The 18209-nt window shown below is 42.6% G+C and overlaps 1 protein-coding gene and 1 long non-coding RNA gene across 2 annotated transcripts in view; one reads left to right on the plus strand and one right to left on the minus strand.

Annotated features, from left to right (window-relative positions):
• TOX (thymocyte selection associated high mobility group box) overlaps positions 1-15622 on the minus strand; it is a 300436-nt gene extending 284814 nt beyond the window's left edge. Inside the window, exon 1 of the mRNA XM_081111627.1 lies at positions 15220-15622. Coding sequence (XP_080967753.1) covers positions 15220-15321 — 102 coding nt within the window. The 5' untranslated portion in view covers positions 15322-15622. The remainder of the gene's footprint in view (positions 1-15219) is intronic.
• On the plus strand, positions 15498-17456 carry LOC308533595. Its single transcript, XR_013997102.1, has 4 exons — positions 15498-15637; positions 16638-16707; positions 17050-17170; positions 17292-17456. It is a non-coding gene; the product is annotated as an uncharacterized lncRNA (long non-coding RNA).
• Positions 17457-18209: the final 753 nt, after the last annotated feature.

An 18209-nucleotide genomic window follows, 5' to 3' on the forward strand; every position in this document is an offset into this window, starting at 1 on the left:
AACTCATTGCTTCTCCTTCTGCTCCCCATAGCACTTGGACCACAGCCTTCACACACATCAGTCACACTATAGCTGTGTTATGGTTATTTGTGTTCCTCTCTTGATTAGCCATGTGGAAGCAGGGTCCACAGTTTACTCATCTCTGTGCCTCTCAGTCCCACCGCCCCCCCAAAACCCTCAGCATAGGGCTTTGCACACAGTTGGTGTTCCGTAAATGCTTTTCAATTTCTAAAAATGAATTAAATGTGTCTTATTAACAAAGCCCAGAGATTCTTTAGAAGTGCCTTCCAAATAAAGAACCCTATTTCTAAGCTAAAATATTCTCATTTCATCCCTGTGCAAATATTTGTTTGGGGACTGCATTAGGGCTACCTGAAAATAAGAAGTTATAATGGAAATGGTGACACAGCCTTAAGTGAGGCAACTGAAAATAGGAACTACTTTAATACTTTTACTGAAATGTTCTCTGCTTGATAAAGTTCATTACCAGAATATCATCTTTAAAAGTGAAATGCATTCAGCTGAGCACGTTTTTTCATTTTGTAAATAGATTTTTCCTTGCCTGAGCTCTCAGTACAAAGTACAAAATAGTCTTCCATAACATTAGAAAAATGTCACCTCATACATAAAGTTAAATTTTTTAAATAAAATAGATTTTCTTCGTTAGCATTTTAAAGGTACAGTAGAACATTCATATAGCAATCACCCTGGACTGCATACTATATTAAGGGCTGAATCATCTGCCTGCAATGTGATATGTTCTAAAATGTGTTGAGATAAGATGTTAGAGACCAGAACAAAGTCAAGTCCCATGGGATATCCTAAGGCTATAAAGTCACCATCTTTTCAACATCATCCTACTTATTACCGTGGTTCTATTTAAAATGACCCTGGCACTAATCTTTTTCTCGCCTATTCAAAAATGACATACTAAAGTAGCTATATGCTAAATTTACAACCCAAATGCCAAGTTTTCACATCACATCAAATGAAAAATTAGACATAGCATGCTTATTACAATTTTTTTTCTTTTACATTAATAAGTTCTGGACCAGTCTGGGGTTATTGTAGCCAAAGTTACCTTACAAAGTAAACTTTGCCCCACCTTGACAATCTCACCTGTATTGGTTTAGATATCTTAATAAGACAAATGGTATAGCATCACCATTGCATCTTGGCAAAGAAGTGATGGCAGAAATTAATCTTTGACCTTTACAATTTTAGCCAAGGAGTCATTTTTCTAAGAAATGAACATTCATATATTTATTAATGTCATTTTACAATAAGCACTGTATTTTTAACCAAAACTCAGATACAATTTTTAAGCAAAATTTAGAGACAATTTTCTGAACTTCCCACCTCTCAGAAATATATCCTTCTTCTCCATCCCCCCTCCCCCGGCCCCCAAGACCTTTTCTAAAGATTGCAAGTTATAGAAAGACAATTGACCTCAGTACATTTTTCCACTGGCTTACATTTTTTTTTTTCTTTCTTTTCAAAGTATTCTCTAGGGAGGGGAAAAAAAAAAAAGGAAAGACAAACACTCTTCATATAACAAGTGCCATAAGAAAAATATGTTCTGGCAGACTTTTCCCAACTTGTAGCTGAAAAAAAAATTTACATCATCCAAGTATAAATGCAAAGAGTAAAAGAAAGAAATCTCAAAATGGATTTTTGTCCCACTTTCAAACTCCAAGGCTAAGGGAACACAAGTGTTTCACGTCAGAAATGAATAACGAATGACTTCAGTACACATACATCTTTCTCTTTTTGGAAAAAATGCACATAAAAGAGCATTTTTTGGCACGGCTGACCTGCAGAGATATGGAGCTAAGCAGAGTCATGAATTCACTCACTCTGATATGCACACATGATACGCAATTAAAATCTCCATTCACATTCCTGCCGGGTTGTCAATCATGAGGAAAGCCTTTTTGACAACATTCAGCGAAGCGTACCGACTAACCGCTCAACAGGAACTTAAACAGTAACAGCTTTTGTTTCTAGCAAGAATGAATTTTTACCAAGATTAGGTTCCGTTTCTAAGAAATCATTATGCTCTGAATTTTAGGACCTTTCATTAAAAATGAAAATGTGTCAGAAATATTTTGTATGGCAATCTATGTGATGTAATATCTAGAAAATATGATATAAAACAATTCTAGCCTTTTCAACAGGGGGAGTCTTTTTTAACTTTTCCCGTTTAGAACAATGAACAGTGATCTTATAAAGCAGTTCACTGGCCGCAAAGGTGACATTTCTAATTCATTCTGAAGTTTTTCACTAGGATTTTAAAACTTTCGAAATGGGTTGGGACTCTAATCTCACTTGAAAAGTGACAGACCACTTTATAAAGCAATGGGAAAGTGACGTTTTTTTAATGATAAGAAGCATATTTACCATATATATTGTTGTATTATAGAATTATACACCTGAAACCTATATAATTTTATTAACCAATATCACCCCAATAAATTCAATTTAAGAAGTGTAAATAGAAAGATACACATAAATATTTAGCATGTCAGAAATATTGCATGTATCAAGCCTTTCCATTTACGAAACTCTATAGAAAATATGATGCACACAAATTCTTTCCAGATGAACCCAGAGGGTACTCTGCTCATAACTTAGTTTCTGTTGAACATCTAATCAAAGACTGTGCCCTTCATAATAGCACATTAGTGTGCTTTAAAGTCATAAATCCATAAAAACAGGGCCCTGTACAATTGAATACAGGGTGCTTGTTAATCTGCTGCTGTGTCTGTTTTTGAGCAACTAACCTTGGATTACAAATTTGAAACAAGTTAATACTATCAGATACTGAAATATTTGTCTTCTTCCTTATCATGCTCTGTAGCTGAGAGAGCAGATGCATCCTGACCATTAGCAGTCATGACAAATTGCCTTGCTAATGAACGTTACACACTGAAAGTGCCATAACTGATTAAACTACAATTTCCCACTACCAGATAGAGGGAGAGCTGGGGACTCCAGCAGTGGGCAGCTCTGATATTCTGCCAACAGGCCTTCAGGGCACAGTGTGATATTTAGAAAAACACTCTAAATTCCATATGAACATCTTCTAAAAGCCTATTGTATACAACAGGTTTTTAAAGAACATTAGATAAAACAGCTTAGGTTGTAGCTGATGAGCCATGAAAAATGGATGTCTTTTAACTATTTGGTATCCTTGCAAGCATGTGTTGAGGGATATTCTGTGTGGGTTTTTCTCTCTCTCTCTTCTTCCCTTTCCCCGCCCCCCAAGACATTGCGTGTGCTTTGCATTTCACATAAAATCTTTCTTTTGTCAGTTCCTTTGTTGGTGCAAAATTGGCAGCAGTTCAAATTCAAAGTGCTCCTATTCATTTACTGACCAATGTCATGCTAGTTCACATCAGCCAGCGAGCTAAGCTCTAAAAACATAAAAGACTTGCTTCACCACTGACGAAGAATGTGTACATTTTTACAGAGCTTAAACCTTAATGCTTTCCCTGAAACTAACAATACAGTATATCTTATCATTCCTTTTTCACAAGCAGGCAGCTGCTGAAACGCTTGCCACTTCAAAATATCAATTGCTTGCCAGAGTTTCCCTCAACACACCCTGTCAAACTCATGTATATTGTGAATGAAAATGGTGCAGGGCTGGAAGCTAGAAATTGTGTCAAATTCTGCTATAAGGGTATGATGTGCAAAGAACAATGTATGACAACCGTAGAGACGACAAACAATGGCACTGGAGCCAGGGACTTCATGGATCACAACTGCGCCTGTACATATTTTATTGTAGGCATTCTATATTTAAAGCATGACAAATGTACCATTGTACATTATGTGCGGCACAAACAGAAGCTCCGCCCCCCCAGTTTGCCTTCTGCATCTCTCCTGATGATGGAAACAGCTGAGTTTCATGCCTTTTCCTTTTCTTCAAACACTTAAGGTTCTCAAATCATAAGGAAGCAGACACACACGCAGGGTTATCCGAGTGATGAGTAATAGAAAACAGAAGACAATAAGACAAGATGAGAAAATGAGATCTTGTTCACTTAACACTTTGGCTCGGCTCTGAGCACACAAAAGCAAGGATTACCTTAACAGGAACAGAGGGTGTCAAGAGGACTATACTACCCCTGTGCCTAGAAATTGTTGTCTACCTCATTTTAATGCAGATAAGTGCGGACGTATTGATTTGCACAGTGTTCTGGCCAAATGGAAATCCCACATGAATATGTTCTTTGTGTGCAGAAAATATGGTTTAAGGAGCTTTTACTCTTATTGCGTTCCTATGCCAAAAGAACAGTTAAGCAAATAATATTTCACTACTGTATCAGGTTTATAAACGAACACTGCTTCCTGTCTGTTTAGATTTTTAAATATCCCTTCCCATTTCCCAAATCACTCTGTTTACTTCAAATGATCCTGGTTATTGAAAAGTTGTGTTTCTTCCAAACGTCTCCTTACATAACATGTGGAATCTGAAAACATTCTCAATGTGGAACACACCTACTTAATGATAAAGGGGTTCCGGGCTATCACAGCCCTACACCAATTTAGTCAATGAGTGTGGCGATGGACATACGTATGGGAGGAAATTAGTTTGAATATAGATTCATCTCCTCTATGACCTCGCTTAGGTAACAAAATCTTGATCACACAAGTAGTTCTGAGTGGCATTAACGGACTCTGAGGCGAAGGAAAATGACAGATATGTATTTAAGGTGCTAGTAAACATTTTGGAAAGAGAATAGTAGGTGTCTTCGATGCTGAGGGGGTGCTGACCTCCGGTGTGTTGATTAGTGGGACCATGATGCATTATTAACACACAGCAGCTGCACCTGAGCTGCTGCCATGAATACAGGGTGGGGCAAAAGTAGGTTTACAGTTGTGAGCACTCGAAATAGTTTCATTTTTGTATTATTATTCATGAATCATTGTATTATTTTCCATGTGAACAAGTGTACACCTACTTTTGCCAAAGCCTGTATAATAATAGCCTTTTATAGCCATCAGCGGAGTAAGGTGGGAGGCCTGTATTAACCACTACACAAGATTAGCACATTCTGTGAACTTTAGTAGGCAAATTATCTCTCAATAAAATATAATGTTGGTTATAGCTAAATGTAAGCATGATTTTTAAAACTTCTCAGTGAACACCAACAACTCAGTGTTTCACTACCATTCAGTTCATTACTGTCCAGTAATCGACGAAAATGTGTTCTATTGTGGGACATACTTCTAGGAGCTGAATTTCAGAAGGCAGACTGTGTCCCTGAAGGCTGACTTTAAAATTATTTGGCATTACAAGTTCAGGGATATTAACATACATGCAAACTTTCTCTAATTAAGTAAAACTGTTCATGAACTAGAAAAGCTGCTTTGGAATCTTTCTTCCTCTTTATTTCCTAAGCAGTTCTTAAAAGATTAGTTCTGCAGTAAATTTTTGAGCGTTACCTTGAAAAATAACAGCATAATTTATTTCAAAAAAGCTTAATTTGGGGAGAGAAAAGATTATCCCATTAGCCTTAGTAACTGAACACAGCGCAGAGAGTCCATTATGAAGAGTCTTTTATGCCCTGGCAGAAAGTCATTAACATAAAATAAATCATTAGCTTTGATATTAAGCTTCTACTGTCTGCAGGTTTCTATGATTAATGCTCATGACTGCATCTGCCAAATAATAAAATATACTTTTTGTCGAAAGGTTATCCTGCCTCTTTATTATTAACATTTCCCTTTATACAATTGTTACTGGCATTTTTTAGGCTGAGGAATATTGGCATGGAAAAGAAGACTTGGGTTTTACAATGGTGTAAAGATGCCAATGCATATACATAATACGTTACCCATCATTTTTTAAAAAAATTAACCATTTAATTGAGTTAAAAGACTTAAGGAACTTGGGTGGTACACAGATATGCTTTCAGTGTAATTGGACTGTCTTTCAGACCCAGTGGTTCATCCATTCATTAATCCTGCCCATTGTATTTTGCACCTCTGACCTATATATGGGAGGAAGGTACAGAGGGGCAATTCTCTTCCCTGAGAACTACAAGAGGGCGTTTTCCTCTGAAGCAGTTATTCTCAACTTTTATTTGATCGTTTCCACTGCAAAACAGGCAACAGCTCCCATCAGTAGCATCTCTTATTAGGTGCAGTGACTCTCAACATGGAGAGGGGGAAAGAGGCCCCCTGTGGGGCTTACCAGTATCCGAGGAAGGGAGATTACAGACTGTACCTACACATACCCCATCTCCCCAAATTCGCCTTTGACCCTATAGAAAGATCATCCCTTCCTGAAAGAATCACTAGTTCTACAACTTTGGAAAACCCATTCCACTAGGGTAGCAGAAATAGAAGAAATGGCTTGAGAATATAGTATTTTTCTAGGGCCTAACATTATTTGAATTTTTGACTGTCTTTCACCACAGGATTTCAAAATAATCTATTTCTGTTGACTCCTTAATTCTCAGAAGGCTTCCTGATACAAACATAACTTATTTTCTCTAGGGGAAGCATAGAAGGTTGGGACACCAGTGGATTAAGGTTTTAGTGTCAGAAGTTTTAGCAGACAGAGACTGAAGTCAGGCTTCTAAAGAGAAAGGGGAGCAGACCATATACTTCCACAGGACTATTTATTTTGCCTAGGGAGTAAGTCAACACAGCTCTAAGAGCCCTGAGTTTTTATCTCCAAGCTTCTACAAAAAGGAGTCCTTTCTTGAGAAAGGCCGATGGTTTTCCTCAGAAATATCTAGTTCTTTAGTCTCCCTACGTTATAATATGTCCAATTAAAGCCCTGCTGTTGTGCAAGCATCTTCTCCCGTGAAACATGGCTAATTTTCTCAAAACGAAGTGGAACTCCTAGTGTCTAGTAGAGGCATTCCTACTAGTCACTAGGAGTTCCTTTATTGTTCTTGTACACACTGATAGGTTCTGCCAGATGTGATAAATTCTCACGTACTTACGGCTACAAATATATAAAGGACCATGAGAAACACATTAAAACACACACACACACACACACACACACACACACACACACACAGCTATTTCTCTGACTATCACACCCAGATAGACTATCAAAGACTTTAATCAAAAGGCATTTTATGCAGAAGCTGACATTAACACTAATGTGGGTCAGATATGTATAAACTGTAAGTCTACATGGTAACTTGAAATACTTGATATTTTCTCAGTCACTAGTAAAGCGTCTACCAACCAACTATGGCCTGAGTTTAATTAGGGGCCCTTTCAAGAGAGTTTCATAAAAGTACATAACTCGGGAATGAAAAACAATAAATACTTGGCTAAAGCAGAACCATTAAAAATCCAAAGTGAAAAACGGACAGACAGAAAGGCATTATTAGTGACATTGGTTTTATGATGTTTAGTATTATCCTATGTAATAAAAGCCTAATATGCAAGTTGACCGAACAGCGGTCACGCCACAGATTGGCCCTGATCGCCGGCCAGTCCTAGGGACACTACCTGTGCATGAAATTTTGTGCACCAGACCTCGAGTAAATACATATTAGTGATCATGTTTCATGAGTGAAATGAAAATCTAAAGATAGTTTTTAAAAGTTAACTTTAAAATGTTTAACCAAGTAAGGCAAACTTTCTTGAAGAGGTCTGGGAAAATATTGGTGCCTCCTGGCATGACAGAGCACGGGGATTCTTTCTGGCATCATCCTTCCTTTTCTGATGCACCATCAATATCCAAGCACAGAGCAATATAATGTCCCCATTTTCAAAATGAATGCTATAAGGAGAAACATGTTATAACCAGTAAAAGCGCGTTCAGGTTAATGTGAATTCCATGTCCCAAAGTATTATGGAAGAACTCACTATAATTAACAGTCTGTTGGCACCTCTGTTATGAACCACATTTCTAAGCAGTTTATAAATCAACTGCTTTTCATGAGAAATTGCTCTTCAGGATGAAACTTGGCATGTATGGTTTAAAACAAAAAAAAATCCTAAACTCGTTAGGTCAGATGTGAGCTGAATCATTTCAGTGTTCCGATTTCCCAGTGGGCAGTCCGATTAACACAATTCACTATCTACTGTTGCTTCTATCAATCAGGTATCTGACTCGGAAAAATGCACCTTCAAAGAATAAGATTCATTGATAATATACCAATAACACCAAAGTGGAAGTAACTGAAAGAATCTTTAAAATTAGTAAAAGTAAATATTCCCATACTGAAATGTTGTTTAAATTCAAGTGAAACAATCAAGGCAGCCTTCAAACATTTCTATGGGATGCTACTTATAGGCAAGAACTAGAGTTATGATTCTTGGGGCCACAGTATTTATTAAGTATGGCTGACTACGATCTTATTTCCTCCTCAAGGTATATATTTTGAAGTCTTGGATTTGATTGTATACAATCTAAGCTTTATCTTCAATAATTGATAACATTTTAAAATATAATTGATAGCATTTAATCAAGTCATGATGATTACATTTCAGTTTTATTGAGATAAAAGATATTCTACCTTATAAATTCCCAGAACCCTTAAGATTCACATTCAGATAGACAAAATCCTATATAATAAAAACCTAATATTCAAATTGACCAAATGGTGGAACGACCAGTAGAACAACCAGTTGCTATGACGCACACTGACCACCAGGGGGCAGACACTCAATGCAGGAGTTGCCCCCAGCCTGCAGGCCCCAGGCCAGCCAAGGTGGGTGCCAGCGGGGGCCCCCCCAATCGCCCCGCCAGTCGCCCAGCATCGGCAGGGAGAGGTGGGGCCGGCAAGGGGGCGGTGCCAGGCCGGCCAAGGCAGGTGCCAGCAGGTGTCCACCGATCGCCCCACCAGTCACCCCACAGATTGGCCCTGATTGCTGGCCAGGCCTAGGGACCCTACCTATGCATGAATTTCATGCACCGGACCTCTAGTGTAGAATAACAATTATCTAAATGTGATTTGTTAAATAAATTCTTTATGTTCACTATTCCCATTTCAGTTATCTATGCATATTCTGCTGAGAACACAGAAGTTAACCCTTACTAACTCTTACTGTAACTGTAACTCACTTAATTTACTGTATGCCAGCTAAAGATCAGGAGATCATAGTCCCACTTTCATACTATTTTAGTGTCTAAACCAGCCGTGGGCAAACTACAGCCCGTGGGCCGGATCCGCCCGTTTGAAATGAATAAAACTATTGAAAAAAAAAGACCGTACCCTTTTATGTAATGATGTTTACTTTGAATTTATATTAGTTCACACAAACACTCCATCCATGCTTTTGTTCCGGCCCTCCGGTCCAGTTTAAGAACCCATTGTGGCCCTCGAGTCAAAAAGTTTGCCCACCCCTGGTCTAAACTATAAATAAAGATTTCTCTCTAATAAGAGATGTTCAAGGGCCTGTTTCCAAGCTCTGTACACACAGTATATAAAATGTGGTAGGAGCCCTGGCCAGGTGTCTCCCTCCGCTGGTTGCAGCTTCATCCCATACAGCAAAAGGTTGCAAGTGCGAATCTTGGTCAGGGCACACACTAGTTTTGATTACCAGTCGGGCCACACACCGGTGGCAACTGATCCATGTTTCTCTCTCACATCAATATTTCTCCCTCTCTCTCTTTTTCTTTCTCTCTTCCTCTCTCTCTAAAAATCAATAAAAACATATCTTCAGGTGAAGGTTTAAAAAATGTAGCAGGAAAGGGGGAAATTGTGAGAGATTAGAAACATCCACCACCGTTATTTTTACCCTCAGCAGTATATCCATGTTTTGTTGGTCTATTATCGTATGACCCTGCATCATTGGGGACTTGAGGAAAAAGAGAACAGCCTAATTCAGGATTTTAAAAAGCGGATATGGGCCTCAGGAACTAACAGGTCAATTTCCTTCACCAGAAATAAGGTCAGGTACTGGAGGAAGAATGGATATGTTAACCAGATTATGATAACAATTGATGGTGAGAGGAAAAGGGAGCCTGGCAGTCAAGATAAACACAATGGTGGGTCAAGTACTGGAGGAAAGGGAGGAGCATTCAGATCATAGAATACAGGCCTCCCAAGCACACACAGATTAAGATTGTGGAGGGGTGAGGAGGAGGGAGGGAAGAGGCCCCGGGCATACAGACAGGCCTGCTGCTGAAGGCAGGCATCAGTGAAGATAGGAAGGCTCACCAGTAGTTGAAAAATATTCCCAGGGCCTTTCCAACTTTCTAATATCCTAACCCAATGTGGGAAAGCACTAGAATAAACCGTCCTTCATGGCTAAATAAAATCCCCCCTCTCCAGTTCTCTAAATTACTCTTCTCTTGAGTTGAACCCATTTCCCATAAAAGCATGATGACAAGAAATAGTCCCACATACTAAGACCAGCATTTGATACCCAGATACCAAAATAAAGCCATGTTAAACTTGGAACTTTCTCTACTTCTTCTAGTCTCAAGTGCCTTACTTCTTTCCTGTTCTTAAGCCCCTTGCAACCATATCATTTTTTAAAAAGGACCTACACTAAGCAGTCAATTAGATAATATTTAAATACCAGTTTCATTTTTCTAACTAAGCAAAATATCAAAATGCTCCTTAATGTCATCATTCAGAAACTTTTAAAACATGATAAACTGGGAGAATACTAAACCATGTTTAAAGTAACATTGGATAGCTCCGAAGCTCATAATTATAATTTTTTCACAGACATGTATAATTGGAATTTGCAACACTGAAATACACCACAAAGTCAAGAGAACTACATTTGAGGTTTTTGCATGATAGCTGATTCAGGGCCACAACTGTATGATTGCTTGGTTTATGCTCTTTCTTATCTATAAATTTAATACCTATTTAAAGACCTGAAAACTTATGGAAGATGCCAGCTAATAAAACTCCCAGGGGAGTTTTAATTATACTAATGATGTCCAAAGTATCAACTACGAATTTCCCGAAGTCCTAGAAGTTATGGAGGTAGATAGGAAACTAATCAAGCGTGATGCACTAAATTGCTTATAACCTTCTCCTTCCTCCTCCTCCTTATCCCATCCTCCTCCATTTTCTTACATTTATTAATTAAAGTAGAACTAATGACTCCATCCTAATGCGCTTGTAAATCCTGTATTGTATATGTGACGAGTTTTGCCACATGAAAGTACAATACACAATACTCTAAATAGGAAAATAAGCTCAAGGGAGATTTTGCAGGGATGATCATGAATCTTGTTTTTCTCAAAAGTTATCAGATGTCTAATGTTAGCCCTGACATTTTAATGCCGAGGTTCACCGCAAATAAGTCCTTCCGCCAATGTTTATATGAAAAGACTGCACACTGTCCTTCCTCATTTCAACAGCAAAAGCCCAATATGCCAAATGCCCATTATTCTTTACTCTGTATACAGCTGGTCTTAAGCATGGGTTTGTGTTTTGGACTTCCCTATGTCTAAATCAACCAAAGAAAGATTCAGGAACTGTTCTACAAAAGCAACCACTGAGAACAGTAAAGACCATTATTTCCTCTCCCACTGCTGGCAGAGGTCAGCATCCCTGTCATTAGCCATGTCATAACATAATTGTATTACTACTCCTTATGTGGGCAGATACTGAGCAATAACTGAACACATCACATCATTGTAAAAATGAAAAAGTGCCATTTCTTTGTCCCAATTTAGCATAAAATCAGTGAAAACAATCTTCAGAAATGACATTGCACTAAGAAACTGAAAGGAACTGTTATTACTCGGTAGGTTATATTTAAACTGATGCTCTGACATCCTCAACTAGAACAAAAAATGGGGCTGTATTTTAAAACTGAATTCCAATTGTGAGCTCCTGCAATCCAATTTATTTGTGTAACATTCAGTTCAATGAAGGGATGCAATGTTACTTAAAATAGTCTTAATTAGATGAAGCAGGACTGTGGTACCCATCTCTCAATGTGTGAAACATTACCCTGCTTTAAGTTACAAGAGGTGGAGTCTGGGACTTGCAGCCTGCATGCTTCTGTCCAGTCTATGAGCTACACTGCATCTCAAAGGCTGACCTATATACAGCAACAGCCATCCGTCCTGGCTGTTTGTGGAAGAGATGCCTCGCACAGTTGCCATAACCAATATCACTGGCATTGTTCTCACTTTCTCCGGCAATGGGCTATGTAAAAATGGAGGCCGGTTTGCACAGTGATGTGTTCCTAACGTAATGCGCTTTTGCAACAGAGCGGTGCAAGATTAAACTGTTTCCACAAAAATTCCTCCTACAGAGTTTATTAACTGAAAAATATAAAGAGGCATTTTGGCAATCTACAGAGCAGCAGCGCTAGAAAGTGTTAGCGGAGTACAACCACCACACTTGAGTTCAGAAAAGCTTCAGGAAGTGGATATTCATTTTCTCTATTAGGGGGCCTTCTGACACTGGGAAAATGGCATTGGGGAAACTAGTTACAACTGCATGATGCTGAAGCACGGGAGGATACTAGTTCGGCTGGGATTTTGCGCACCAACTTTAAGTAAAGTGTTGACAGATTTAAAATAAAGATAATTAGTAATTTATGATCTTATCACCCTATTAAAAACACATAACCTGACAAAGTGACTGTTTCTTGTAGTGAACTGCATACTCACTGCGCCTCTGAAAGACACAAGGTTTACACTGCAATCTTGTCTCTTTAAGGAAGTCTGCTTCAAACTTGTTTTTACTAAACGTAGACACAGATTTCTTATTTCATCTCTTCCAAACTTCTGCCCATCCCTCAGATCCTTGCAAATCCACTCAAGTCGTTGCAAAAAAATGAAGCTAGTTGACTACATTAGAAGTAGTTAAAAATGTGGAACGGGACAGAAACTTTGTACCAATGGTAATCATGATGGAGTAGGAAATACTATGCCTGGGCTTTCTGGGGCCCAGAAAATCTACTCAGGATGTCCAATAGAATCAGGGCTCAGTGACAAATGCATCTGATGGACCGCTACACAGAAAAGGGCAGGAGAAAAGGTCCTGTGAGAAACATTTCATGAAGTCTCTTCCTACTATGACAAGTACATCTTATGCCTTTGCTTCCTTAAAAATCCATTATTCCCTGGATAAGTTAAATAGAAGACTGGCAACTAGTCTATAGAAAGGGTTACTAATTTGCATTTAAAAAGAACAGTTTGCTCCTCATACACAGGGTGACTTAAAAGGAACTTCAGTGAGCTGGTCAAGAAATTCTGAAGACTTTCTAAATTAATTTATTCAATTCACAGCACAACTCACTAAAATTATTTAAAGCACTTGATTAGAAAATGATTTAATATATTGAAGTAATTCTTGATTTTAGAAAACATTTGGCTTTTAAATTACATTTGACCCCACTAGCACAAGAGTGGCGACGGAAACGTGTATCCAAGTCATTATCCTCTTTTTGGAGCCTAACATCACTGATAAATTTGATAAGATGTGTCCGGAATCATTGCCAAAGTGGTTCTGAGCTTTTGGTTCAGTAACTACTGTGGAATATGTCAAGATAGGACTGCTACTTTATTATTATTTTGTATTCATACTAGTAAAAGCGCCCTAAGCAAAATTAAATGCTACAAACACAAAAATACTCACTCATGAAGGCAAAACATATTTTAGAATAAAAGAACTATGTTGCCAACTAATTATAAAACTTCAGCACACAAAATTCTCTTGCCAAAGTTCCCAGTGCCTTCCAACTTGCCCCGAGCTAAAGGGGTCCCTGTGTGATGAGCAGCCTTTCCGCCTTGCCCAAGACCAGATCTCCCTTGTTTCAAACTTGCTCGAACATCACAAACACAGCGCTCATCCCTGTTACTGGGTCTCCCACTGTACACAGCATTGAGGAGCTTCTCCGTGGGGTGAGAGCTGTGGTTCACTTAGCTCACAGCTGTGTGTGTGTGTGTGTGTGTGTGTGTGTGTGTGTGTCTCCATTGACCAAGTCGATTGAGTGGTGGGGAACCCGGGGGCTGAGGATGCAGCGCGCTAAATACCTGTGTATCACATTTTTTAAAAAGCTGTTTGATGATGACTCGCCACCGGGCAAATATTAGGGCGTCCCACCGATTTATCCAGTGGAATTCACTGAGGGGCCAACAGGGAATTGCTTGCAGGGACTGTGAGTATCGGGCAGTTTTACCACCAAGCTAGGGCTGGGCATCGAAACCACTCGCCCAGCGTTTCAGAAAACTCAGTTCTCCCCGCCGATGTCCACCCGGTGGGACAGCTGAACACGTCCAACAACCCCCAAGCAGGGAGGACAGCTGCGCTCGGGAGGCCTGTCCCTCCTTGTTCTCCCTCTCAGAGCTGCGAGTTCGAGAAGCCCAGAGGGTAACCCCCTGCCCAAGCAAGCACCCTGACTTCCATCCTCGGGACCAGCGGAGCTCGGCAGAAGCTCGGGCAGACATTCCCACCCCGAGCCACACGCTGGGTCAGCCTCGCCCCGGCCCCCTGGTCCCCCGCGGCCTGGGTGTCTGGGGTCAAGGGGCTGTGCATACAGCCCAGCCTCGGACCCAGCTCCAGCCGCGTGCCGAGTGCGTGGGGGGGCTTTGGACGTGAACGCCAAGCGCTCGCCGCGCTCCTAACAAACTTGCCATTTCCGCGCGCACCCCCCAAGCGGAGCTGTCCCCGAGACCCCGCTCCCCAGCTGCACCCCGGCCCGCACACCGGCATCCGCACACCGGGCTCAGCCGCCCAACCGGGCCGGTGAAAGAAAACAAAAGAGTTGTGGAGCAATTTTCCCGGCGGGGGGCAGAGGTGTCTCCGGGGTCCCTGCACCCCGACTCCCGGCTGCTCCCCTGGCAACTAATCCCGATCGGGGAAGCGGTGCCCCGAGCCCCCGCTGTCTGTGAGAAGGACGTAGGTACAGAGAAGGGGAAACTGGAAAATCAACTGAATTCTCTCCGTCTCTGCCTCGGTTCCGGGACACCAGACACACCCCCAAAGTACACCGTGGTTTTCTCCTAATTTTTTTTTTTAAAACGCCCCCCGGCAAACCGAGGCAGGGATCCTTAGTCGCGAACAGCAGGAAGGAAAAGATCCGAGCAAATCGTGTCACTTTCCGCACAATCGCTGTGCTTGACAAACCCCCCGAGCCGCTCCGCAATATTTACTACCGGAGCGCACGCAGCTGCCGCGGCTGGCGAGCCGAGCGCCCGGGACTGGCCTCCGCCGCCCGGCCCGCCGCCGCCGCGCTGGCCCGGCCGCGCCGCCCCCCTCCCGGGATCCAGCAGCGAGAACACGGCGGAAACAAAAGCAGAGCGTTCACCTTGTTGCAATAGTAGGGGTCCAGGCAGGGAGAAGGTCCCAGACAGGGCGCGTCGGGCGCAGCGGCGGGCTGGGCTGGTGGTGGATAGAATCTTACGTCCATTTCACTCTCACATCAAGCAACTCCTTCTCTTTGCCTTTTTTTTTTTCTTTAAAAAAAAAAGTGTTCAGCAAAACAAGCTTAGACGGAACAGAGAGAGGTGTCTGGACTCAGGAGTAAAAGAAACACCTTCCTTCCCTCACATCCGTTTGCGGTTTGTTTAAGAAGAAGAGGAGGGAAAAAAAAAAGAAGAAGAAAAAAAAAAAGAGGGGGGAAAAGTGCTCAACTCTCCCCAAGCCGCGGCGCGCACCCGTCCGCACCGAGCGCGCAGCCAGCTCCGCCGCCGCCTCCCGGCCCCGCCGCCGCGGCCGCCGGGCAGGTAACTTCATGCGCTCATTGTCCCCCCGCCCGTCCCCCCCATCCCCGCCTCCCGCGCCCCTGGCCGCCCGGCACACGAGTCCGCGCTCGGGCTCTAAGTACGGGGCGTTTGATGGGAGTCTCTGAGTTGCTCTGTTTTTAGTTTATTTTCTCCACCTTGGAGGCCTGGGATGGTGGCGGGGAAGGGGGTCGGGGGTGGAAAGAAGCTGGGGACCAGGCGTGAGGGTAGTGAGCGCCCCGGGCCGGCTCGGGTGGGTGCGCCGCAGGACGCGGGCTGCTCGCGGCCCGATGGCTGCTGCTCAGGCCGGGGGCTGGAGGAGGGAGGAATGGGGAAGCGGGAGGACAGCGCGGCCGGGCCCGGGACAAGGCAGCGGGACCCCAGGGAACCTCCGATGTGCCCGAGCCTCGCGACTCCGGACAGCCAGCGCGCGGTACACAAAGGGGCTGGCGAGCCAGAGGCGCTGGCGGCCGCGGGGCACGGCAGGGAGCGCGCAGCAAGGGGGCGCTGTGGCGCACCCCGCCCCGCAGCCCCGCCCCCGGGACCGCCCCGGCCCCACCCCGCTCCCACCGCCCCTCCGCGGCGTTCCACTTCCTTCTCTTCGTACCCCACCTCCCTGTCGGTGGCGGTCCCTGCCCCGTTTCTGCGCCCCCATCCCGACTCCCAGTCCCTGGGAAGGTTCCACGCAGCGCCGCTCTTGGGGACCCGGAAACCCGCAGAGAACGCGAACCCTCGGGGCGCTGTGAGTGGGCTACTGTCCCAGGGACCCAAACGGGCCGCAGGGTGTGAGTGATCTGTTACTCGCTTCTCCAGCCCTCCCCTCCTGGTGATCTGTGACCCACCGGAGGGCTGCGGGTGCTAAGACTACCTTAAGGACTCGCAAAAGACCACTGGGGTTCCTCAAAGGGTAAACAGGGAACAATTACCAGCACGCACAATAGGGCTAGAGGGGAAACACCGGGGCCTGTTAGTTGTCCATCATGGGATTCTTGTCTTTTAATAGTGGGCAGCCCAGGAATGCTCTCAGAGGTCCACGGACAACCTAGAAATCGGTCTCCCCATTTTTCGGATTGGTAAGTGGGATGAGGAAATCCCCAATCATGTTTTCTCGCCTTATCCCTTAAACCCGGAAACTTGCAACCTCCTGTTTCAGGTGTTTGGAAAGGTTTAGGGTACCTTGGCCACGGTCCAACAGATTCGTCGCTGGGACTCTGTCCTTGGTGGGAAGTCCACGCAGGAGTGGGTAATATTTACCTTCTCAGGAGGGAGCAGCCCCACACCCAAGACCCTGCAAAAGAGCTTGGACATACTTCATCTGTTCCGCTTGTTCCTGGCACCCAGAGGATACTGCCATTTGGCCTTCTTAGTATCCTTAATGCACGGTGATGACCAACTGCTCTGCAACTTTCCCACAGCTATACTGCTTCCTCTGCAATGGAGAGCTTGTGCTAGCAGAGAAGCGGAAGAAAATCTATGAAGACAGTATCAGAAATGATCAAAATAACATGGTTGGGCATCTATACATGGCTCCTTCAGGTACCTTTTGTTAAGCATTGCTTTCTACTCCTTACAACATTTGTCTGTTAAGCCAGTGTTTTCTTTCTTCCCTTCATCATTTTTATAAATAGCAAAAATCCAGCTTTCTCTCTGTCTTAAGATTGACATGGTGAAAATTGGTGTAAGAAGAGAGAGTAATAAGAAAAGAGTTCCTCTCCACTGGATTCAGAAGAACCTCCATAGTTACAAGTCCTTCCAGGCACAAAATAAAAGTAAGAAATAGAAAACAGGTTCTCCCCCTTAATAAAGGTCTTTATAATAAAATTTAAATGAAGTTTTGTGGTTTGTAACTTCAGTGTTCAGAATTTCAATTGCAGATGCTAAAATGTGCCTCCACAATTTAAAGAAAACAAACACCCCTTTAGGTTAAAATTAAGTATTTCTAAGTTTAAATTTTTGTCATCGATCCAGCATTTATTACCAACACGTTTCATCATTTTAAAATTCAAAATTTAAAACTCCACTGGAATCCATAATTGCTCTCTATTTGATGGTTCTGTGAATATCAGGAAGGTGAAGTGGTTTGGAGTAGGAGCAATATCATTTTTCAACATCTTGACATCTGGCGAAGATCAAGGACATCTCCACTTTGCTCCACAGACCTTCCACTTTGCTCTGTCTTAGGAAACCCCAAACGCATGAGACCTGTGTGTCCCTCTAGTTAATCAAGGACTTGGCTTCTTCTATAGAGTCAAAGTGATAGGTTTGTGCATGGAGTGGTGTGAGGGGTGCAAATGTGAGCTGTTGGTTTAAAAGCTCTTAAGTCCAATCACTCATACTAGTACATGGGAGAGTAGACCTGAAGGTCAATTTGGGGTGGGGGTGAAAATGGAGTTAGTTAATGATCGATCATACCTACATGATGAGGTCTCCATAAAAATCCCCAAAGTACTGGGGTCAGAGAGCTTCTGGGTTGGCGAACACATGGAGGTGTTGGGAGAATGGTGGTCCTGGAGAAGGCATGGAAGCTCAGTGCCCCTTCATATACACCTGGTCTTAAGCATCTCTTTTATCTGGA

The sequence above is a fragment of the Myotis nattereri genome, assembly GCF_964212035.1.
Source record: "Myotis nattereri genome assembly, chromosome: 17".
In the NCBI taxonomy this organism is placed as follows: Eukaryota; Metazoa; Chordata; class Mammalia; order Chiroptera; family Vespertilionidae; genus Myotis; species Myotis nattereri.